The sequence below is a fragment of the Stigmatopora nigra genome, chromosome 9 (assembly GCF_051989575.1).
Source record: "Stigmatopora nigra isolate UIUO_SnigA chromosome 9, RoL_Snig_1.1, whole genome shotgun sequence".
Taxonomy (NCBI): domain Eukaryota; kingdom Metazoa; phylum Chordata; class Actinopteri; order Syngnathiformes; family Syngnathidae; genus Stigmatopora; species Stigmatopora nigra.
In genome coordinates this window covers 4,027,671-4,053,026 of record NC_135516.1, presented here as the reverse complement: position 1 = coordinate 4,053,026, position 25,356 = coordinate 4,027,671, and the positions used below count along the sequence as shown (strand labels likewise).

Sequence of the window (25,356 nt, the reverse complement as noted above, 5' to 3'; positions counted from 1 at the left end):
TGTATGATGTGGCTCTTTGCGGTAACACAGTAAAAAATGTGGCTCTTTGCGGTACCACAGTAAAAAATGTGGCTCTTGGTCTCTGACTGGTTGGCCACCCCTGCAGTAGAACATCTTAACATTTTTTTAATATCCAACTTTTCAGTGAAAAATAAATTAAAATGATTAAAATGTACGAAAGAAGAGAACATAACTTGAAATACTGTATTATTTACATGTATTAAAAAACAGCTATGACATGCACGGTGTCATCTTGGTTTTAAATGCTGGTAGACCTATCAACATTATCAAAAGTGCTGAATGAATAACTGCAATTTATATTCACTTGTAAATCCAAAGTAAGTGGTATAATGCTGCTCCTGCATGCACACCCATAAAAGCATTCGAAACAATATCATTAACGATGTATGCAATAATACACCAAAGTTTATCACAAGGTCAATTTGTCTTCACAGTTTAGTAATTAGTTTTCTAGACAAAAGGTCATTTTCTTTGTCTTTTAGAAGAATCAATTATCCACATATACAATTTCTAAAGGGCGGCCTGGTGGGGCGAATGGTTAGCTCCCACATTCCAAAAACATGCATGATAGGCTGATTAGACACTAAATTACCTCTAGGTATTAGTGTGAACATGAATGGTCGCTTGTGCCCTGCGATCGACTGCCCACCGATTCAGGGTGTCCCCCACATCTGGCCCAGAGTCAGCTAGGGTCCAGCATCCTCCACGAACCTAATGAGGATAAAGCGGTTCAGAAAATGAGATGAGATGATGAGACAGTTCCCAGTTAATCCCAGGGCACGAATATATCTGATAATATTTCTAATATTAGGTCAATTGAAAGTTTTGATTTTCTAAGAATGTTGTTTAAAAATGTGAATGCTTGATCTCAGAACATAAGACTGATATGCTAAATACAGGACCATCACCAATAGAGGAGGTCGATTGTTTCTATCCTTAAATATTTCATTTAACCCGCTGGCTATTGATTACATAATTCATGGAAAAGACTGAAATGACTATAATTTGCTTCCTTGCATATTTGATCTTCTTCGATCCACTCAACAATAAACCTTTTATTATGTTGAGGCTTAAATATACACAATTATTGGGATTGCTTTGAAAAGAATGTTTGTACGTGGTTCAAAACCGGTAGCATAATCATACATTAACAACATATTTGAACCATTGTCAGCATTTAAAGAAATAGGAAGCATAGGAAGCCTCAACAAAACATGGCTACTACATTATTTCTGGGAAAAAAAAGTATAGGAAGAAGTGGGAGAGATGAGGCAGGCAAGCTGGTGGGTTACCTAAAAATAAGAAAGAACATAGTTGGCTGGGCACTGACAATAAAAAACATACTTTTCAGTTAAGAAACGTCAATTCCATACTGTAAACTGTGGTGAATGAGAGTGTGTTATAGTTGCAAAAATGCAGTTTGTTTTCTCACTACAATATTGGGTGTCAGACTAAACTGCTTCCTACTGCAGCAGAGGTATGCACTTTGCTTGTTATAGCATAAAGGCCTGTCAAGTCACTACTGAAGTAGTTGTAGTCCCTCTTCTTGTTCTTGTGAACACTAACTTTGAACTCTACTCCCCTGTGTTTTGAGAACTGATCATCTTCTATCGATCTTCAAAATGTTTTGTATCAGGCTGATTGACTGTGAACTAATTGTTTTTAGCAAAGCCTTCCACCTGTTTTGGGCTTTAGCACAAATGTGCTTCTGTTCATCTGTTTTTCATATTCAGATGCTCCGCTAACTGTTTAAAATGATTCACCACATAGTCATTGACTTGTTTGCAACCCTCTGGTATATTGGATTTTTATTTTTTTATGAATATGGCCAACAAAAATAAAATGGAAAGATTTCGTCCACAGAGCATCTCTTAATTTAGCTGTTGTTGTTTGATTGTTAATCACTTGACAAAATACTTTGGAGTTGAAATGTTACGGTGAATTGTAAGGTCAACCTCTGGGTCAAAATAACGCCCTAACCCTGAACAACAGTTTTGTAGCAGCAAGTAGACTGGCCATAGCGACAGTACGCAATCAACAAATCCAAAATAAAATTAAAATACAAAAAAGCATGGTTTGTTGCTTTGACAACTGTGGTCTGTGTAATCTGTTCTACTAATGAAATAAAATGAGAATTAAGTCTCACTGCCATTTTTGCAGGGTTTAATTTGAAACTGTAAATTTTATAAGTTATGTATGTATACAGTATTATCCTTAATCGTTAAAATGCATTTTAAAGGTTGGTTGCAGGGACAGGAAACACAATGAATATTGTGTATTTTTTTCTTATGCCAGTGGTTTCAAGCTTGTTTACATTTTGTCATTTATCTCTTTCAGTTCTGCAGAGGAGAAATTTCGCTGGAACAACCAAGGTAATACCACAAAAAAATTCATTATAAATTTAATCTACTGTGCCATTGTTTGGAGTCTAGTACAGTTCCGTGCTGACAGTGCATTTTCATCATCCTTTTCCTCATTGTTCAGATTAAAATCTCAACAAAAAAACACAATGGCTTCTCTAAAATGGTCCTCTTGCCTCAGCATGTGCAAACATAGAACATGCCTACTACTAATGGTCCGGTATATCCAAGTAATTGTTGAGTAGAAACACCAAACCAGCGAAATAATGTAAAAACTCTCTGGCCTGTTGTTGTGAATCCTAAACCATCAATAACAAAGAGGATCATCAGGATCATTTGACGAAATGTAATGCATTTCAGTTATGTGATGACATTGGTAAATTCAGCAAGCAGTAGCAAAAAGTGCTACAATCAGTTTCAACTGTGCAGCGACATCTCTTTGCTGTAGCATCAACTGAAGTCAATAAAACTGCCCTCTCTAATCCACACACTAACCTTTTCTATTACCATCTAAGAGCCTTTTTCCGTTACCATTGGTCTTCCTCTCTCTCAATAAGAGACAAATGTTGCTCCTAGGACTCATTTCAAAGGATTTGTCTTCGTGGCTCCCAAGCCAAGGCTAACCTCTAGACATCAATGCCAGAGGTTTTGTTGCAGGGTTATTAAGTACATTTGAAGTCATGCGCCACTCTTTGGCCATGATTTATAAAGCTCAGAATGAACAAGCTCATTTCCTTCTTATCACTGTGTGACTACATGCAAACATATTCAGTATATATACATTTTTGGCACATCTCATAATTAAATTACATATACGAACCAAAAACTATTCACGTACAGTCATTACATTACTTTGAACTGAATTAGTATTATAAAGAATGTCTACAGAATGGGAGAAACAAAACACTGATGTAACAATAGGTAAATTAGCTCCTACAATCTACTAAACAGATTGAATGTTGGTATTGGGTGTGTTTCATGAGATTTGCAATGATTGGGTTCTTTAAATAAAGCCTCCTTAATAAGAACACACAATATTACCAGGAAATGCTAACCTGAGCATGGCTTTCAGACATAGAGACATCTACTGGTACTTTACCGATTTGGCTACTACATACAGCTAGAAGGAAATGTACTGGTACTTGCCCAGCTTGGCAGTTTTCACACACAATGTATAATTGGGCCATGATGTCATTCTTGTTTCCTTTTTTTCTAACTCCCCCCTTTGTGTTGAAAATCCTTTTCTCGATTGATCTGACTCGTTTGGAAGAGACGCTTATATTACGAGAATTTATCGTATTTTTGAAAGTGGCTTAAGACTAAATAGTAGGTGACTACTTTTGTGTTTACAAACATGAGTGTGTGTCCATAACATGATGTAGTTATATGTCCTTGTAATGTTTTCTTCAATTCCCCACACATTTAGATGGACAGAAGGACATTGAAGAGGAGTTGACAACAGGGCTAGAGTTGGTGGACTCGTGTATCAGATCACTACAGGAATCAGGCATCTTGGACTCACAGGACACATCCACAGGAGATCGTAAGACCATTTTTAAGTTCATCAAAGAATGACCTAAATAATCCTGATATATTTTGTGATTGTACCTTCCAAATTCTCTTTCAAACATGTTTTCAAAGAGATAAGCTTTAGAATAAAACCAGAAAAAGGATGAGTGTTCTTAAGTGTCTTTATACAATAATCCCTCAATTATCATGTCTTCACTTATCGCGAAGTCACTACATTGCGATTTTTTCCACTTAATTTTTCAAACATGTTTTTTTCTATTCTTAACGTTCATAAAAATGTGAAAATCCAGAAAAAACTCGTAAGCAGAAACCACTCTAGCTACCAGGACTCGGCAGAGAAAAAATATCTCTAATAGGGATGATCCTACTTCGCGTTTTCCGATTATCACGGCCACGTCTGGTCCACATTAGCTGCGATATTCAAGGGATTACTGTAATTACAATTTGTGGTTATTGTAGCGTCGCTTTTGTTCGGTGACGTGATACATTTGTAGACACGAGGGTTGATGGGTACAGCACCCTGTAAATAGATGTCAATGAGGGTATGCTGCATGGATGTTGTCAGTAAGGTGAGTGACAAGTGAGCCTATCTTGCCAGTAAAGTCCAAAGAGGGTACTCAAGAGCAAAACTTTTAAATTTGCCAATTACAAAGTATTTGTATTTTGCTTGATCTTTCATAAGTTAGGGAGTTTTTTGTATCTTGGAACATTAATTTGCATTTCAAAGTGTTTTGTAACCTGAAAATTGTGCATACAAAAGCATTTTTAAGTTGGCGTTCTACTGCATTTGATTTGATTTTTTCTGTTTGGATGTGCTTCTTGCGGGTATGAACTTGGTTGTTTTGATCTGCTTCCTGAAACACTAGTTAGATCTGCATATTTTTTTTTCTGAGCCATTCGGTCATTGGCGACAAGCATCTCAGAAATTCCTATTTCCCTTGATCATCTGCACAATCTGCAGTCCAGGATGAATCATCTGACCCAGGCATCGCTTGTTAATCCTCTTTTGATATTTATGATGATACTTTAGTTGGATTATTTCAAAATTATCAGTTTAAAAATAACTTTGCTGGATTCACCATGTCTAGCTTTATTTTAGATCCTATGAATTGTGGTCATTAAATGAGGAAAAACTTTTAGATGTTTAAAGTGTTTGGGTAACACAGGGTTTAGAGATTTGTTAGAAATGATGTCCTCCATCAGAAGCAAAAAAAGTTAAAACATGAATAAATGGATGCATTGTTCCAGTAGTTCTTTAAAATTCTATCGAAACATTGAACGTTGAACAATACTTCAAAGATGTTGTTCTGTTGTTGTAATCCTCTAGTGCAAAGCGGGTTCTCCCAGCTCTCTGTGAAATCCACATGAAATCCCTCTTGCCTACTACTGCTACACTCTGCTCCCCCTTTAGTCAGGGGTATCATACCCGTGTCTTAGCACCAGTCAACCCATGGGAGGGAGGTAGATGTCGGCAGACATGAAAAGACGTTCCAAGAGTTTGATATGCTAATCTATTCTCGCCGAGGTGTCGCCTGGCCTGCTGCTAACAATACACAGTGGTGCACACAGTACATCTACATACATGAACTGTGTATAGTCAAGCCACATTCACGGTTTCACTTACATGTAACTTACTAGCTTTAGGCTTACACAGATTTTAACTTTTCAGATTGGTTTCAGACTGTACTATCCCTTTATCTTTTTCATGCTCCATCCATTTCATTGTCTGGTTTTTCAATGTTTAGTTGGACTGTATATCCAGTTTAAAAATTCAGATTGCATGATAAAGCTTCACATTGGCAAGAAAATACTCCCATAGCATAAACCCACCCCAAAGCTTTGGCTGCTGAATTTATTAGTACAGAAATGGAGCAAGGTAAAGTTGCTCTTCATGCTTTGTTAGCACTGCATTGCACATATGTGAGTTTGTCCTATGCACTTTAGTTATTTGGGACTGTGGTGTGCAATGTGTATTTTTGTGTCTGTGCTCTTGACTGCACATGCCTCTAAAGGGTATCTGAAAATAGACAACATATTAAATATTAAAATTTGTCAATAGAGAATGCAGGCTAGGAAGGAAAAACACTCAGCATTTATGTGCGTGTGTATTTGTGAGTATATATGATGGTCTGTTAAAAAAAAAGATAAAAGATTAATTCCCTCCTGTTCGGTACCGTGGATCCTCGCAAGGGTTGTAGGAATTGCCTTAACTTCTCGCAACTGACTTTGGACGAAAGGGAGAGTAGACCCTAAACTGATCACCAGTCTGCTGTAGCCCACACATTGAGAAAGGTGACCATTCACACTCACAATCATACTAGGGGAATCGAGCACACACCTGCCTGCAAAGTCAGGTGAGGGAACCACTTGCCCATCAGGTGGCTAAGAGAAAAGATATCAAACAAAAACAATATTTTCTACCACACATGCAAATGTATGCAATATTTTTGATCACTATCCTTGAAAAGAGAAGGACAAGAGCAAGGGTAGCCAAGTCCTGTCCTCGAGAGCCTCTACCCAGTCTGTTTTCCATATAACCCTCCTGTACCACCCCTGAATCAACTGATCAACTCATCAGAAGCTTCATACCGATCCCGATTATTTGGTGTGTTGATGGAAGATGACATGGAAAACAGACTGGATAGGGGCTCTTGAGGACCGAACTTGTTGGTGAAGATCCAAATATAGAGATAGTAAAATGCATAGTTAAAAAAAATGATTCACACTATTACCCCCACTTAAATACATTTTCCGCCAAACTCTCCTGGTCTTTACTTTTACCCACTCACATTAGGTGGATTCAGTAAAGCCCTTAGTGTATGCCATTTCAGTGATAATATATTTATGATATTCCATGAAAAATCCACTACAATATGAAATACACCTAAAGTGGCATACGAAAAAAACATTCCCTTACTCTGTACACGGTAAGATGAGTGCACTTGTGTGCGTGCATTCAAGTCTTCCACTTCGTGAATTTCATTAGTGGCCGTCGGCTCAGTATGAGTCTATATATCGGACAGGAAGGCCCTGACCTAGTAAACTCACCCAGCTCTTTTTGCTTAATACTCCTTTTTAAATAATGTATTTCCACACACTCGTATAGGAGCCTTTCTCTGTCCTTAATAGTGACTTTTCACTTTACCCAAGCTGTTGCATGCTGGCAAAATGCATTTTTGAAGTGACTCCATTTGCGTTTGCTTCTGGTGATGTCCTGGACATATTTTATTTTTGCTTTCACGCAGACATTTTAAAAGCAACCACATTCTCTTCTTGGAGACTCGTTCACCGGCTATCCATTTGAATTGAAATGATTGTCAGCGTTGGCAAATAATATTTGTACTCATAGTCTTAAGCACCTTTACAGGCATTTTTTTTCTCCAAATACTGGTCAGAAAAAACTTCAGTGAACCATTTTACTGCATACTTGTTCTGTGCTGTCTAGGCTAAAAAAAAAAGAAAAAAAACCTAATTTGGTAAATTTTAGATTATATTATAAGATTAAGATAGATAAGTTTTATATTTGGTTATACATTTTACAGCACGGGTGGCCTGGCGGCTGAGTGGTTAGCGCGTCGGCCCCACAGTGGGGGACCTGGGTTAAAATTGAGGTCGGTCCACCTGGGTGGAGTTTGCGTGTTCTCCCGGGCCTGCGTGGGTTTGCTCCGGGTGCTCCAGTTTCCTCCTTCATTTCAAAGACATGCATGGTAGGCTGATTGGAAATTCTAAATTGTGTGTGAATGGTTGTTTGTCTCCTTGTGCCCTACGATTGGCTGTCCACCAATTCAGGATGTCCCCGCCTCTCTCCCAAAGTCAGCTGGGATAAGCTCTAGCACCCCTCATGACCCTAGTGAGGACAAAAGTGGTTCAGAAAATAAGATAAGATGAGATGAGATTCTACAATCTACACCCAGTTTCTTGTTCTTATATGGTACAAAAAGGATTTTTTAAAAATTAAAATCTTTAGTCTTCAAAGAATGCAAAACTGCTGTCCTAAAAATATTTTTATTTCCAGAGCCATTTGTCAAAATACATTGAAACTTTACATTACTTTTTCTAATTAAAATTTCAGTGAATATGTATGATCGAATTGTTTTTTAATGGTTCGCCTTTCATTGAAGCCACTTATCAGAAAAGACAAAGGTTTTGAGATGGCCTTTTGTAAAGTAGATTACCTAATATTGGACTGTCCATTTTCTTTTTAAGATGCTATATGGTCATTTGATTTTCTTCTAATTATATGTAATCTGTTTGAAAGGAAGTGTTGAGGTATAGGCAGAAACTCTTGGTCTGATTTTAATTTTCGGTTGGTTTAAAATGCAAGTACTATATAAGTTGACCTTTAATATGCACATTTGCTGGGGATTCCTCAATGAATTAATCAACATGGTGACGTTATTTAAAATACCAAAAAAATTAGTCTTCATTAAGGCCAATTAAATGGAGACCTATTTCACAGGACGCCACCGCCAGCCTCACTTACAAGTTACCCTGAGGTATCACACTACTAAAATTCACTACTAAAAAAAACAGCAACGACATCGTGTAAAAAAGTCGGATAAAGACATGTTCATAACTGCAGGATTTTCTATTTCTCCCCTTCTCAAAACTGATCTGCTAACAAAGGGGCATAAAAGCTTCCTGGAGCAATTGAGCAATTTACAAGGAATAGTTTTGTTAACTTCAAGTACAAGAAATTGCAATTTTATATCAGTTATTGGGTATTTCTTGTCCCTCTCGCCATGACACCACCTCGGATCAGCTTGTCATCCTCAACTCAGCATTGACATCTTAAGTAGAATGGATGTAAGTGGGTGTAAACATTTGTTGCTTTATAAAAGTAGTAAGACATTGATTGATTCATTTTTAGCTATATGTTTAGATTTCGTTCATTCTATGATAGAAACTTGTATTTTAAAATGAGGGAGGCAAAATGTGCAGACAATAATGCATATTCATCATTTCATTCTGTGCCGTTCTTCTGTAGACTCAGAGAAACACTAAGAAACATGCTGTCTTCTTCAGAATTGTATTCTGGCATGGTTGATTCAAACATGCACAATTGTGTTGACATGGTTAACATGCTAAACACGTCAGCATTAACGATAGCATGTGTGGGAGTGTGATTGACGGTCAGCTCAGACACCGACACAATCCTAGCACTGACAGAACAAGCTGTTTTTAAATCCTTATTTCATGCCTTCATTATTATTTTAAAATGTCAAATTGTCAGGGTTTTAACAACACTCTTTACTTTCCAATCCACCAATAATTGATTTCAATTTGACTTTACAGAAGCTATAAAAGCTGTGCTGTGTCAACTTTCCAAATGCAAACAATCCATGTAATTTTCTTTCCCTCAAATTTCGTTCTGTGAAGCAAGTTTATTTGTTTCATCCAAGGACACAAAAAGTCCGCAATTGGGTACACAGACTAATTGCAATTGCATTTGGATATTATTATTTATTTTAAAAAAGGGAAAAAAGTTACATCTCCATAATTAAAAGCCCTTGATGGGCACATCCTCTTTTATTAAAAGAGAATGAATTAGGAAGCCATGAAAATTTTAACTCCTACAAAGAGTAATGGGAGAGCTTTGGTTCTTGGACAAGCTACTCCCGTCCTCTTGTGATTTGTTATAGCATATTTTTCAGTTTATGATCAATTTGGGGGAAATGCCATCTTTACAATCAACAGAAACATTGGGTACATGTTTAATTTTACTGTTTACTCGACCACAAAGTGTGTTTTCCTGGTGGTCTTCACAACTCTTGATTGCAGCAGTTGCACATACATTTATTTCTTTCATTAATGAAAGCGCATTCAAATGTGCAGATTGCAGATGCATTAAGGAGACTTATTAGGAGGAGGGAAATAGATATGAAGCAGCTTCAAAAACCTTTACCAGTGTACACTTATTCAAAAGATGCTGACTTCTTAATTTGAAAGACCATTTTCAATGTTTAATCACAAATATTAAAAAACGGAATGGTTTATAGCCACACAACTTCAAAAAATGATTATGTGAGGCAAGCTCAAAAGGAATGTGATAACTGAAAAAAAATATGTTTATTTGACGTAGAGCAGGGGTGTCAAAGTCATTTTTTTGTCGCCGTCCACGTGGTAGTTTTAATTACATCTGGAGGGCGGTTATGTCTTCCAACTAGGCTGCTAAAATAAATCGATTAATAAAATGACAGCTTTCTCGATCGTGCTAATCAATAGCTCATTTTTGGACATTCAAATTAGTACAAATTGTTTGCAATTATTGATTTAAAATGAGGAAACACAGGCTATAATGTACAATCTTCATTTGAATTTTATCATGAAACAGGAAGTTGGAACTCATCGTTTACTTTCTCTGGCCACACAAAATGATTCCTGTGACTTAAAGTTAAGGAGGGCAAATCAAATCAAACCTGGAGCTTTTGATAATGATAGCTTTAAGAAATGTCAAATTCAATGGCCGCATATTTACATTCATTCATCTTCCATACCCTGCATCGTTGTAAAGGTTGCCAGGGTTGCCAGAGCCGATCCAGCTGCCTTTGGGCGAAAGGCTGACTCCACCCTAAGGTGGTTGCCAGTCAGCCTTCGGGCACACATAATGAGAGACAACCATTCATACTCACAATTAAACTGCCACCAGTGAAAAATGTCAGCATTTAATTGGTTCGATTGCCAGTCGGTGGCCAATTTTAAGTTGCACCCCGTCTGCTGTCTATGGTTAGTTGCAATAGGCTCCAGCACCCCCCTTATATAGATAAAGCAGTGAATGACAGAAATTATTATTAGGATTAGTAGTCCGGACTCCTGCAATTCCATGAAAGAAAAATCCTGCATCCCGGGGGACAAGTGCTTAGTGCATCAGCCTTACAGTTCTGTGGTAGAAGGTTCAATTCCAGGTCGGTCCTCACCCTGTGGAGTTTGCATGTTCTTCCCAGGCTTGCTTGGATTTTTTCCCACATCCCAAACAACATGCAGAGTAGGCTGGTTGAACATTCTGGCTGGCTGGTTGCCCCAATGTATGCGTGTGAGCGTGAATGGTTGTCCATCTCCTTGTGCCCTGAGATTGGCTGGCCACTGATTCAGGGTGTCCCCTGCCTGGTACCTGTAGTTAGCTGGGATACGCTCTTGAACCCCCCACGACCCTTGTGAGGGTAGGTGGTTCAGAAAATGAATATAAAATCTCAAACCACACCATTCAATTAAAAATGATACCAAGAGTATCAGCCTAATTATGATCCTGACTAAATTTTCTGGCAGTTTAACCCCACCTGGTCCAATTGTGATCATGTTCAATCTGATCAATCTAAAATCATGCCACGTTTCACTTTGTGTCTCCTACGATCCACTTACCTGTGGACTCTAACCCCCTTTTTTTAATCAACTCTATTTACAGTAGAGCTGAGCAGTTAATGTGCATTCAGCAAAATGTCAAAAATACTGGCAGAGGAGCTAAACAACTTTTTTGCCTGCTTTGAGCCCCAAGCCCCCCTTCCCGTCACACCACCTCAACCTTCAATACGCTACACCAACCTCTGAAACCACCACACTCACCGTGGAGGTAGTAGGCGTGAGACGTGTGCTACATGCTGTCAACCCCAGGAAGGCAACAGACCGGATGGAATACCAGGGAAAGTACTCAAGGCATGTGCTGACCACCCAGCACCAGTCTTCACTGACATTTTCAATCTGTCATGAGAACAAGCCACAATCCCAGCCTGCCTAAAATTGGCCACCATCATCCCAGTGCTCAATGAAGTCACGTGCAAACAATCTGGAGGACTACCGCCCAGTGGCATTCACACCAATCATCACAAAGTGTGTTGAAAAACTGGTACTGAAACACATCAAAGCCTGTCTTCCCCTCACCCATGACCTGCATCAGTTTGCATACTGGCCATATAGATCAACTGAAAAGGCACTAACCGTCCTCCATGCTGCACTGAGCCACCTTGAGAAAAGGGAGCTATGTCAGAATGCTCTCAATCGACTAAAGCTCAGCCTATAACACAATAATCCTGGACATTCTTATCCCCAAATTGGCCATTCTGGGGCTCCCACAATCCACCTGCTCCTGGATTAAGGACTTTCTGGTCAACTGACCTGCAACAGACCCAAGCCCCCTGAGAACATCATTGTGAAATTTCCAGATGACACAACGGTGTTCGGGATGATCACGGATGGAAATAGATGGCCTACAGCAGGGGTGCTCAAACTTTTTTGCTCAAAGATCCACTTATTAAGGCGCCAACTTTGCGCGATCTACCCTTTTTTTCCGGCCCCTTACAAAGCTAAACAGTTATGTATGCTACTGGTATACCAGATGCCAGCAGGATCCACAATAGTGTAGGCAGGCAGTAACCGTGATTGGAGATACGATGGTGCTGTTTCCCCAGCTCAAGTCCCCTATAAAATTTTCCTACAAATCCAATCTTTGGATCAAATCTTATTTTCATGCGATCTACCAATAGTACCTAAGTGATGATAGATCGCGATCTACATATTGAGCACCCCAGGCCTACAAAGATGAGGTACTTAGACTCCACCAGTAGTGCGCTCTCAACAACTTAGTGCTGAACATTTCCAAAACCTGGGAACACATCCTTGACTTCCGATGGAACAAGGCTATTCCAAATATGTGGAGCGAGTTTCAAATTTCTGGGGGTCCATATCTCTGCTGACTTCACTTGGGCAGCAAACATCACAGCACTCGTTAAGAAGGCACAGCACAGGCTACATTTCCTGAGAGTACTCAAGGAAGGAGCAAATCAACACTAACCTGCTGGTGACCTTCTACCAGTCCGCCAATAAGAGCTTGCTGACCTACGCTGTGTCAGTATGGCACACAAGCTGCAAATCCAATGTGAAAAATTATTTATAATTGTATGACTTTTTTGGTCATTTCCATTGTTATGAGAATGTTTCACTGGTGTAAAAATATGTACATCGTATAAAAGGCACTGTATGAAAGATTGTTTTTTTTAAATATAGCTTTAAAAATACATAATTTTACATAATAATGGAAGTTTGTGTTATATTTGGGATAGATTTTAGTCGGAGAGTTGGAAGAACATTCTAAAATCATCAATTATTAAAAAAAAAAAAAACGATATTTTCAGGAAAGAATAACGTGTTGAAATATTCGTGTAGATGTGGATTTGGAGCAGAAAAGCAAACGAGCGGGATGTGGGGTAAAGTCCCGTAAAAAATATGCAGAGAGGATGAAAAGTGAATCTAGAAAAATACATTTTAAAAAGCAGGTCAGGAACCTTTTAGGGTCACAGAGAATTAGTAGCTAGAATAACATACTAGATGTAGAGAAAATGGCTCTCTTCAAAGGTCTACCTACACATTTTCTTTTCTTGCTACTTTCTAAGAAAAACTGAATTTGAATGCAATTTCTGTACTTTCTATTTTTCCATTAAAACAAAAAATAGAAGAATACATTGCAGATCACGTGGGAATCAAACTGGGTTATAAAACACCTTGAAGGCCGTGAAGAGAATACATCTTTACAAAGTCAGCTTTAGAAATAAAAAGAAACACCTTCTGAGACCACTTAAATAAAAACATCATGGCAGAAGATGAGCCAAGATTTAATGTGGATTTTGACAGTGATCAAAATTTTCTTTGAATTCATGACTCCATTGCTATGAAAGCACACATCTGTCTAACTCAACTGTCTTCCTTTCTATGCGTAGAAAAGAGCAAAAGACATTACTTTAATGTCTATTCATGACATATTTATTCAAAATCAAATAACTGTCTTGATGTTATTTGCTTTTCTCTTTATCTTTTGCCTTTTACCCTTCAGGACAAGGACTTCTGTCTCATAGCGTTCTGCAACTCAACAACCAGGATGCCTATGCAGCTGCCGGTTACCATAGCAACCAAGCAATGGCACTTGGCGAAGTGGTTACGGGTCGCAGTGGAAATCTTGGTGGGGCTGTTCACAGCTACAACCAGGTAAACAAATCCTACAATGCCTTAATTTCCACTGCCTGCTTAATTTCCTCGTGGGAGACAATTCTATTTTTTCACACTCTTTATTCTAGGTGACATCCAACCGGGCAGCAGTCCAATTAATGGGGACGGACTCCCCCTCCCAGTCCCACAGAGATTCATTTGCTCAACAGGCCATTGGTAGCGCGTTCCACATGCCCAGTGAAGGTGTAGCTGCCCCTGCTGGACCATCCATGTACTACTCCTGTGCAACCTTACCAGCACAGGTACATACATTTCTCTTTTAATGCTAACTTTTAGGATCTCACACTGTAACACAATCCACATTGAAAGGCTATGCTGAGACATCTTCAAAGGGAATATGGTCATGTTAAATGTATTTAAGTATAGAAATCTGGAAAATAATGTATGAACCATAAAATAATACCACTTACAAGTGCTGCCATTTGTAACGCTCAATATACCCACTTATATAAACACTAGCGCATCAGATTACGCATTACAGGAAACGGTGTACAATGTGGAATGCTTGCATTTGATTGGCTGAAATATTACCAGCTTTGCTCACAGTAAGGCCAACCAGTTCCTGGAAATACTGGCGTTTATTGTTTTCCCTTTTTTTATCCCCTATTACGTCAGAAAAATAAAATTGCATATTTTTTCATCTTATTAAACAAGACCAGATTAGACCTAGTATGATGCACATGATACAGTTGTTTTTTCTTTTTTCTGTTGCAAAGCTTTAAAATTGTTGTACATTTACACAGCTCTAAAACATTGTTATTTCAGGGATCTGCTTATAATAACTTTAATATTGTGTCTTGTCTTGCTGTCCTCCAATCACATGCAGTCATTTTCTGTTCATGTTCAGGGTAACCAACAAACTTCAGATTAGTTTAGACTAGGTACAAGTCCTACTTTAAGTGATTTCATAAATCAGATGAACATAATTTAAGGTTAACAGCTGTCTTCATCCACACTCGAGCAAAAAAACATCTTGAGAATTCTAGTGAGTACAAACATCTCTGCAGATGGTTTAGATTTTGAGAGACTGGTGCATGTCCTTAATATTGTTCTTTTTTTAAATATATATATTTTATAAATCATCCCAATATCGATTGGGAAGGTGGTGGATAAACATTTCCGAGTGCACTACAGTTTATCCTTGAAGATCTGCTTTTACCTACCTATAATTTACACACATCAACTTCTGGTAGGACTGGCATTGCAACACAATGTGCATTTAAGGGAATAGAAAGCTTTCTGCTTGTTAGCTGCAAATTTTGTCAGTGTTGTTCATGGTCTCTTTCAAATTTCCTCCTATAGAACAAAACCAGCAAGGCTAGAGTTCCCTTACACAAAAAATAGAGGCCTTGGTTTTAAATATGCCCTTTACAAATTGGCAGTCTGTGAACTCCCCCAGTGGCACATTACTTTTTTCTTATGTTGTCAGTCTCTGGAAAAAAAATTCTGTGAGACCATTCATCATCAAGCCTCCAGCATCACATATCTTGCATATGAGCCTAGAATGAGGCAGTGAACTGAAGATGTTTGATAATACTCATATGTTTATAAGCAAGTTATTCAATATTTTATCATATTTCGTGGATTGTGGTGCATAGTCAGACCCAAACTCGGTGCACAAAAACCTTAAGGACTATATCAGGATTATCAAAACATAACAAAGACTTAAAAATCAAATAATAAAACCAAACCCGACAGCGCAAACATGGGGGAAGGATGAGCATGAAAAATGCGGATGATCTGACCAGGATTGACAAACACACAGGGTTTAAATAGATAGACATGGTTTGATGAGACAATCAGAAACACCTGGGTCACACAAGAGGCAGCAAGCAGACAATACACCAGGGGTGGGGAAATGACAGGTGCACTCAATGGGCAATTACATGGACAGGTCACACTTTGGGGAAAAAAATGACAAAACCAATCCGTAACATTAAATGAGGAGGCGTTTACAACAATAGAAACTGCAGCAGTAAAACTCTTCTCTTAATTAAAACCAATTACAGTCATAACTGATTGCCTCTGATTTTTTTCCTAAATACCGCATTTAAAGTCCACATCATCATTGTCAATTGTCAACCGGCCCTGCGATTGGCTGGTCAACAGGGGCCAAAAAGTAAATGATGAGTACCTACTTTCTTTTTTAAATTAAAAATTATATATATATATATATAGATGTGTATTACATTTTCTGATTTTCCCCCTTTTAAATCAATAATTTTCATTTTTAATCAATTTTTTGTGTTATTAGTTCAAAATAAATTTTCTAAAATCAAAAAAATATATGAAAAAGGCTATAATAAACATTGTTTTAGATCTATAAAAAAATGAATATTCAGGGCTTTTAATCCAGTTCTTTTATTCTATTTAAAAAAATATCTAAATATTATATCTAAAATGGTCCGGCCCACATGAAATCGAGCTGAAGTTAACGCGCCCCGCAAACCAACCCCAGTCCGACACTGGTCTATGCAAAAAATAAAAAAAATAAAAAATAAAAATAAAAAACTTAATTAACTTGAAGTACATTAATTTAGTTCGGGATTCTATTCCAACCAAATAGTGCCAAAAAGAAAATAACCACTCCCAAGTAACAACACGTAAATTGGCTTTTGGGTTGAAAGGTTACTGACTATAATTTGGCAAGGTCTGAGTCCAAATTTAATTGCAGGCAAAGGTGAAGAAGGGGTGTCAGGGATTAGTATTTGTAGCTGGGGATGCAGCTGCTAGGGCGCCAGCACATACAGCTGCAACCCCCCTCACTCTCTCTGAAGCACACACAAAAACATACAAGAGTTGAAGGTAGAGCTTATGTCATAACAGTACAGTAGAGCAATTTTGACCAAATATTTTCATTGAAATATTTCAAAAAGTATATATTTTAAAATAGAACCAATCAGTGGCAATCTTACCTAATTGTTATTGTATTTTTTTTAAATACATGCACGATAAACCAGACAAAAATAGCTAGTTCATATTGTGCAATAATGTGTGTTTTTGGTCGGATAGCGTATAATAAAGCTGCAAAGCACATTAGCGCTTTCATTTGTCATTGTCAATCCTCAATTCAGTTCGTCAACATCAATATTTTGGCTGCATGAGGTATATTAATATATATATGCTGGATGATATTAGTTTTAAATGAAGTACAACCTCTTTATTTCAGCGTGTGAGCTCCCCTCTGCAGGTGATAGGATCACCCACAAAGCTGCAACGCCTGGGTTCAGCATCCTCTGACATGCCCAGCTATGCCACACTACAGCGGGTGTCATCGCCCAAACATTCCCCAAGTCGTCTTGCCAAGTCCTACAGGTTGGTTTATAGTAATTCTCCCAAAGTAATTTCAATAAACACTGCTATTAGGTGCACATAATACAATAATTTATATAACACTGCACAAAGGAACATTCTATAACACTACAACTGATGTTATTGAGGGAGTAAAACCATTGTTTATCATTGGACATTTGTAGTCGGTAGGGGTTGAGAGGTGGTGGAGGGTTGGGTTTGGGGGCTTCCTTGCATAATAACTACCAAAGTCCCTATCTCTTATCCTCTCTACTCTTTAAGAGCTCATTTAACTGAGTTATAGTTGTGAATGTTGTTACCAGTCCATGACACAATAGCATTACAAACCAAGCCATTATCATAGCCAGAAAAGGTTTTAACCATAATTTCCTTGCAGCACATCATCACCCATCAATATGGTGCCACTGGGTCCTGGTGGTCCTTCCTCCCCACTATCAGTGGCAGCCCCACTAGGAGGAAACCACACGTCATCGCCAATCCACCAAATGAACTCAGTAGTGGGAAGCTATGCCACCTTGTCCCCCACTAAGCGCATGCTGCATCACATTGGAGGAGAAACTTACAAGATTTCTCATGAGCTGTATGCCAACGCGACGCTGAAAAGGCCTGGGAGCCTGGCAGGTAGAGGTCAAGAACATTTTACTTACTTTTGTCATACATTATTTCCATGTGTGATGTGCTGTCATGAAACACAATTCCATTTATGAATGAAAAACTGTGCTACCATAGAAACAAAATTGTCACTTGAGATTAATTTGGACTGGACCGAAACAAACCGTGAATAAAAAAAGTGTTTATTAGCTCTAAAGGAAGTGTAATCTTTTTCAAAAGTGTATCGAAGATGAAATATTATATAGCTTTATAGCTTTTCTCATTATTTGCACTTAGCTTTCCGTACTGCTATTCAATGCTAAAAGTTTGACCGATATAGTGCTAATTTTAGTCACTAAAAATGTAAGCGTTTAGACACTATACATTGCTAATTTGGCAATACTGACTCTTCTACTTTGGCTATTAAAATGGCTACAAATAGTTTTTTTCGGCAAATACCGACTGTACTTGTTGCATGTACAATTAGAACCTTTAAAAAAAAAACCTTTAACAGTCGATAAAATTGTAAATGAGGGCAAATATTTCCAGTACGAAGATTTTTTTTCTGTGAGCAGCCAGTTTTAAGAGATTTAGTCAATTAAATGCAAGTATTTCAGATATTTTCGCCATCACTCAAAAAAAGCTTTATCAAGAGAAAAATGTTATATATTTTCTATTATTTAGGTTAGTCTATCATGTCATACTTTGATTTGGTGTGGCTAGAAGTCTCTCCCAGTATGCTGGTTTGAAGCCATGCTAGACTGATGTATTGTGCTTATGCTGATTCTTCTCACAATGAAAACGCTAATTCCAATCGTCCGCATGGCTCAAACTCAAAACCCCTCTGTTGCTCAGGCAACCATTACATAATTAGAGAAAAATATTTTTTCCAAACTGAGAAACTGCATTTTAATTTAACTCAGAGTTCAAAATGTATAAGCCCCGCTGACTTCTCTTGTGTTCTGACATCCCGGCTAGCAGTTTGTAATTCACGTACTGCATAAAGAAGTTCAGGAGTATTTAACATCAAATCCATCCCAAATCATCAACCCTTAAAAATCTGGATTTTTTTGTGTTGAAACATTATTTTCTCCATTATCATATATCTAATGCGAGATTTGCATATTTTAATTATTTAAGAAACCATTTTTCACTTCATGGTCATTTAAAGTCGAACATTACTATTGCTTTAAATTATGTCAAGCTTACTATTTTTGCCAGAAAGAAAATTATATCGCCTGACTTTGGTGCAGGCAGGCACGGGCTTGATTCCCACTAGTGGCGGTATGATTGTGAGGGCGTGTGGTCGTTTGTCTCTCACTGTGCCCTACAGTTGACCGGCAACTAGTCTAGGGTGTAGTCCGCCTTTGGCCCGAAGTCAGCTGGGTTAGGCTCCAGAAACCCCCGTAACCCATTCGAGGATGACCCAGGACCTCTTAGCTGTGAGGCTGTCGCGCTAACCACTCGCTCCTTTAAATGTGGCCTGTAAATGAAAAATGTTCAATCCCTGTCTTTCAGCACCATGGAGAGTTCTAAGGAGCCACACAACAGGCAATTTGCCTCTCATCTCATTTTCTGAACCGCTTTATCCTTACTAGAGTAGCGGGGGTACTGGAGCCTGTCCCAGGCGACTTCGCAATTTAGAGTGTCCAACTGGCCAACCATGCATGTCTTCAGAATGTGGGAGTAAACCGGAATACCCGAAGGAAACCCACAAAGGCCCAGGGACCGACCTAGATTTGAACCTAGAACCCCAGATGCCGGCATGCTAACCACTCACCCACCGGGCCGCCTCCATTCTTTAACTAATACAACTAAAAACAACAAAATCTGATAAGTGCACGTACATGATGTAACTATTATGTATTTGTGTGTGTACTACTAGAAAGTGAATATAGTTCAAAGTAGGGGTTTAAAATGTGCCAGCATCTTAAAGTGTCCAACCACCTCAATGTCCTCAGTTTATGTGAGTCGTTACTTCTTTGATTATAACCTTCATTTGTTGCTGTGTGCCTCAGGCTCCAGAGGTTCCTATAGCAGCCAACACAGTCACCTGGGCTCTGAGTTGCGACCACTGCAGTCTCCAGAGCATCACATCGATCCCATCTATGAAGACAGAGTTTACACTAAACCCAATCTACGAGGACAAGGTGAGCTAAATTTGGGGATTAATACCTGGGGAATGTATATAGAAAGTGCATGGAGGAAGATGCCAATATTTACTCAATCGACTCGATTGTCGTGTTTAGCATAGATCTAAACTTGGCCATTGTTGCATTGGCCGAGTCGGATAGTTTGGATTGGTGTTGGTGATTGGGAGGTGTTCTTTCTAGATGTATGTAGTCCTGATGTTTGATTTAATGAAAGAAAATGATAGACAAGAGTTAGTGAGATCAAAGTATTATGTAAAGAATAAGTCTGTGTGAGCTGATCTCCAATTTTCAAATCATGTAGCGCAAGCCACAAGAGATCACATACCTAAACTATGTATGACAACCAAAGCCCACCGGCCTTTGTCATGATTTTAAATTCATAACGAAGAATATGGCAATAGTATTGTTCATCATTATATGTACCGCTTAACCTCACAAAAGATACGGGGGTGCTGCAGCTTATCCCAGCTGACCACGGGCACCAGGCGAAGGATACCCTAAATTGGTGACCAGCCAATCGTACGATACATGGAGACAGACAACCATTCATGCACACTCATACAATGAGCAATTTAGATAGTCCAACCAGCCTAGCATGCATGTTTTAGGATGTGGGAGGAAACTGGAGTACCCATAGAAATCCCACGCAAGCCCTAGGAGAAATTGCAAACTGTACACAGGATGGTCCCAACCTGGGCTTGAACCCTCCTCTTAGAACATTGGGGCCAACACGCTAATAACTCGGTCTATATCAAGGGTGTCAGACTCGGGTTGGTTCACGGGCCACTTTAACGTCAACTCGATTACATGTGGGTGGACCATTTTAGATATCATATTTTGATTTTTTTTCTTTATAAAATGGGTTAAAAGCCCAGAATATTCAGTTTTTTATAGATCTAAAACAAAGTTTATAGATCTAAAACAATGTTTATTTTAGTTGGGTTTTTTAATATATTTTTAGATTTTACAAAAAAAATGAACTAAAAGCAGAAAAAAATTGATTAAAAAATTACAATTATTGATTTAAAAGGGGGAACATCAGGAAATTTAATATACTTCTATACTCTTTGAATTTAATTTGATCCTAAAAGAGAATGTCGGCACTCATGATTTACTTTCCCGGGCCGCACAACATGATGCGCTGGGCCAGATTTGGCCCCCTGGCCGCCACTTTGACACGTGTGGTCTATATAATGTATTCAATGAATTTATTTCTCCAATGACTCAAAGGGCTTAATGCATGCTGTTTACATATTTGTGAATGAACTCTCCACACGTTTGCAGAGTTCACGCGCTGTCTGCCTACGCCATGTTTAGACTGACAAAATCGTTAAATCAGCAGTCTACGTTTTGCAAAAAGTGCAGACTGATTGTCGCCGAATTCTCAAACACGTACAGCGACGCTGCTGCAATAAGGAAATACAAATGTGGGTTTTTATGCTCGAGTGCAATTACATTGTTTACAGTAATAGAGCTCAATATGTGCTAAATACTGTAGACAGATGGGAGCCAGATTTGTGACAGAGTGACAGTATTTGAGGAAATCCTCCACACAAATGGCTGTACCAAATTAACAGTCATTTGCAATGTTTTTTTTATATATTTCTTTGAAATAATAAGTCAAATAAGGAAGAAAAAAAACAAGTGGATACATTGATATCTCTAGTAACTAACAGTATAAAAGAGTTTTAAATAGCCCAAGATTATAAATAGCTACATCTCACTGTGAAGAATCTAAATTTGGATACTACAGTGTAGTCAAATACTATTTTGAACAAAGTCAAGATGAGAAGGAATAGAACAATGCGTGATGCTGCAGGCACCTACTCATGAGTTTGTTAAAAATGTGTGGGTTTAATATATATTCATGTTCCATCTGACTGTGTTTCAGTATTTACAAGATCAGGGAGCATAATCTAATTGGGGTCTCAATGGCAAATTTCCACTCAGTCACAGTCTGATAGATCATTTTGTTCTAAGGCGCACCAATTAATCAAAATTAATCCATTGGGCATTGTCTTGGGTCCCATGTAATAAAAGCAAATCACCCTTGTCCTAAAGTATTTGCGATCAAGTATATGGTGGCTCCAATTAGATCCTCCATACAAAGTTTTATTGTATTAGCAAAATGACCAGTTATAAGATATATATTGCAGAAGGCTTGCTTGTTGCTTACTCGCTGTGTGCCTAGCAATTCTTTGGGTTAATTCCATTTAATTAATTTCAGGCAGGTGCACTAATGGAAGTTTTTATGATACCCATAAATGAAAAGTTTATTTTAGTAGATTACGCATTACTGTTTGTGGTGCAATGACATTTTAGAGCCAGAACATTGCTGTGATTTTTATGATTTTATTTGCCTGCCTCCTTCCATACTCCAAATTCTCTGAAACTTTTGATGATGTTATAGATTGGAATAGTAATGTCCCTTTTAGAGTGTCAGATAGTCTCGGATTTTGTCGAGTCCAATCCAGTAGTATTAGCGTGTTTTCAGTGCCATCAAATTTTCGACTTCAGTAAATGAAACCACTTGGCAAAGTCTGCTGAGTGAAACAGGACATTATTACTAAAAATAGTCTTTGTCATTTATTGGTTACAATATTTTTAATGTTATTTTTGTTGGAAGAAAAATTCTGGCATTGGATCGGTATCGGATCAGCATCGGTTAAACATATCTTAAAAAAAGCGTGACCGGGCGTTGCGTCGACGGACGTTTGGTCGACAGACACTTGGTCCCCGGACGTTTGGTCGAACGGACGTTTGGTCGCCGGATTCGCTCTCTCTCAAAATTCAGTTATAATTCTTTTGGAATGTGTTACTGCTATAAAATTTAAAGTGAATTATCTCGTCATCTCATTTTCGGAATGTGGGGGGGGGGTGCTGGGGGGAGCCGCCCCAAGTGAATTATTAATTGCTAAGTTCATCACTATTAAAATGAAACATGTTATCCTTCAGGTGAATGAAATATAGGTTCAATATGATTTGCAAGTAATTTTTCAATCTGGTTGAATTAATTATGTCCCAACTTCACTTGAATTGCGGTTGAATTAGGAAGAAAAAAAATCTATTTTATTTTATTTTACTCTATCCAATTGATATGACTTTCCGAGATGCTTATTGTTGTACAGGTGCTGAGGTTTAGCCCCAAAATTGGTCCAATACTTGCTAATGGGTAATTATGGAACTTAAGCCACTCCAGTCCAAAATATGAATGCAGTAGAAATAGAGTAACCTCATAACTGTTAGTTGAATATACTTGCTTCTATAACAATGAGCATGTTATTCCTAAAAAAATCAATCACAGAGAAAACCTTTTATTTTAGTACACTTTAATATCTTTTTTTGTAGTTCTCTCATTATCATTCGAATGTTTCTCTTTTGTTTGTATAATTATTAGCAACCTCTCTACCTGTACACAAAGGAGAACAAGTGTAATTAAAAAAAAACACTTATGATAAAATAAATATATCAAACAAATGACCCCACACTTTTAGACAAAAACTAAAGTGTGGAAGCACTCACATTGAACAAATTTTATAGCATACAATTCTGGGTAAGTCACCCCTCTTTACCCTTCCCTGCGACCCACGCATACACTTCTCTAAACTCATTATTGCTTTAACACATTTAGAGGTGCAACCACTTCAGAATACAACAATGGATTAATGCAACTTCACTGTTGGTTAGGATTAATATTAGTCTTCCTCTGAATTTGATTATTTTAGCAAAAGTAGCAAATGTATTATCATTTTTTCTATTTCTTTTTTTGTGAGTATAGGGTGATTTGTTGTTTTGTCTGGGTACTCTGGTTTCCTTCCACACCACCAAACATACAATTTAACTTGTTTCAACACTTCAAATTGCCCTTAGGTGCGACGGGGTCATTGAAAGGTTCTCGCGGGTTGACTGGCAACTACTTTAGAGTGTGGCTTGCCAATTCCCTGTAGACAGATAGGATAACCCCCAGCACCCCCGCAAACCTTGTAAGGAGAAGCTGTATTTTATTAATGAATGGATTGGAAGATATATCACGTCTCACTTTACAGGATCTCAAAAGAGGTCTGCCGGGTTATCTTTTTAAGAAAGATAAACAGCATGTCAATGTCATTTGTAAATTGCAGTCTGCTTCATGTTTTCTGAAATTCTTTTATGACTTTAGTTTTTGATCAAATAAAAACTAAGTCTTTTGGTGAGTTGGCTTTAAATCTGAAGTCATTCCATCTGTTCACTATCCACCAATGCCATATTTTCATATGGCATCCTTACAACTCACTCTTTTATCTTTTGCTTCTTCCCTTTGTACTTATTTTTGTCTGTTCTGTTTCAATCATTTGATGTGGTTGCATGTGTGTCCATCCTGGTTTTGTTGGTACACTTCCCTCTTCCTTCACTATGTTCCCCTTTAAATACGTTAGTGGTGAACCCATTGTACCAAGAGGTCCTCAACTATCTGCTCTGTCCCTACACTTTAGCCCCACCTTCCCCTGGTGTCGACCCAATCCCATTGCAGCGAACGGGAAGCCAGAGTGCTGCCTCCACGTTCCAAAGAGGCAGCTTCGCGACAGGAGGCGGACCTGACTACAGCAACCCATACCGCACATTGCAGTTCTGCCCATCCACCGAGTCGCCTTACAGCAAATCAGGCCCAGCCCTCCCTCCTGAAGCAGCACTAGGACGATCTCCATCGGTGGACAGCATCCAGAAAGACCCAAGGTGAAGTATTTTAACTCAGCATCAACACTAGCATATTGTTCACACAGTTTGTATTGTCCTATTCCCACTATTACAAATTTATTTACAGAAGCCCAGATTCACCAGATCAAACGGTTAAACATAGAACATATTACCAAGCTTTCCTTTAGCACAGAGGTGGGCAAACCTTTCCTCGGGGGCCGCTGTGGGTAGAGGGTTTTGTTCCAACCGATCCAAGACAGACACTTTTGCCAATGAGATTTCTGCAGAAAACAAGAAGCAGTTGACTGTAATCCACTGATTGCAATTGTAGAACATAGGATTGGTGAAAAGGTGTCCTCTTTATGGGTTGGAATTAAAACCAGCACCAACTGGGGCCCTTTGTGGAATAGTTTGCTCACCCCTGCTTTAGCATAATTTCAGCTGTGGATACATTAACTAACAATGAGAACTTTTCTACCGAAACCACACATTTCTATAGTATAGTGTCAAAATGAGATGGGAACCCATCTGTACGTGATATGTATATCTATTATTGTTTCTGATTTGATAGTTTTTATTAAAAAAATGCATACATGAAAATAATAATATTAAATACATTAAAAAAACACCCCTGAAACTTTCACTTCAATGTCTGCATCAACTTTTGATGACGCGTGCCAATTAAACCATAAAAAAATTACTAGTAAAAAGCAACAAAAAAA

At 38.3% G+C, this 25,356-nt stretch overlaps 1 protein-coding gene across 12 annotated transcripts in view; it reads left to right on the top strand.

Annotated features, from left to right (window-relative positions):
* The window catches only part of ctnnd2b (catenin (cadherin-associated protein), delta 2b), a 117,610-nt gene that overhangs the window by 56,369 nt on the left and 35,885 nt on the right, over positions 1-25,356 (top strand). For 7 of the 12 annotated variants that reach the window (XM_077723596.1, XM_077723602.1, XM_077723600.1 and 4 more), the window contains 8 exons: positions 2,359-2,393; positions 3,808-3,924; positions 13,732-13,883; positions 13,973-14,146; positions 17,074-17,219; positions 17,593-17,843; positions 19,826-19,957; positions 24,376-24,673. In XM_077723596.1, the coding sequence (XP_077579722.1) occupies positions 2,359-2,393; positions 3,808-3,924; positions 13,732-13,883; positions 13,973-14,146; positions 17,074-17,219; positions 17,593-17,843; positions 19,826-19,957; positions 24,376-24,673 (1,305 nt within the window). The remainder of the gene's footprint in view (positions 1-2,358; positions 2,394-3,807; positions 3,925-13,731; positions 13,884-13,972; positions 14,147-17,073; positions 17,220-17,592; positions 17,844-19,825; positions 19,958-24,375; positions 24,674-25,356) is intronic. The other 5 variants (XM_077723601.1, XM_077723605.1, XM_077723606.1 and 2 more) reach the window with 3 other exon arrangements.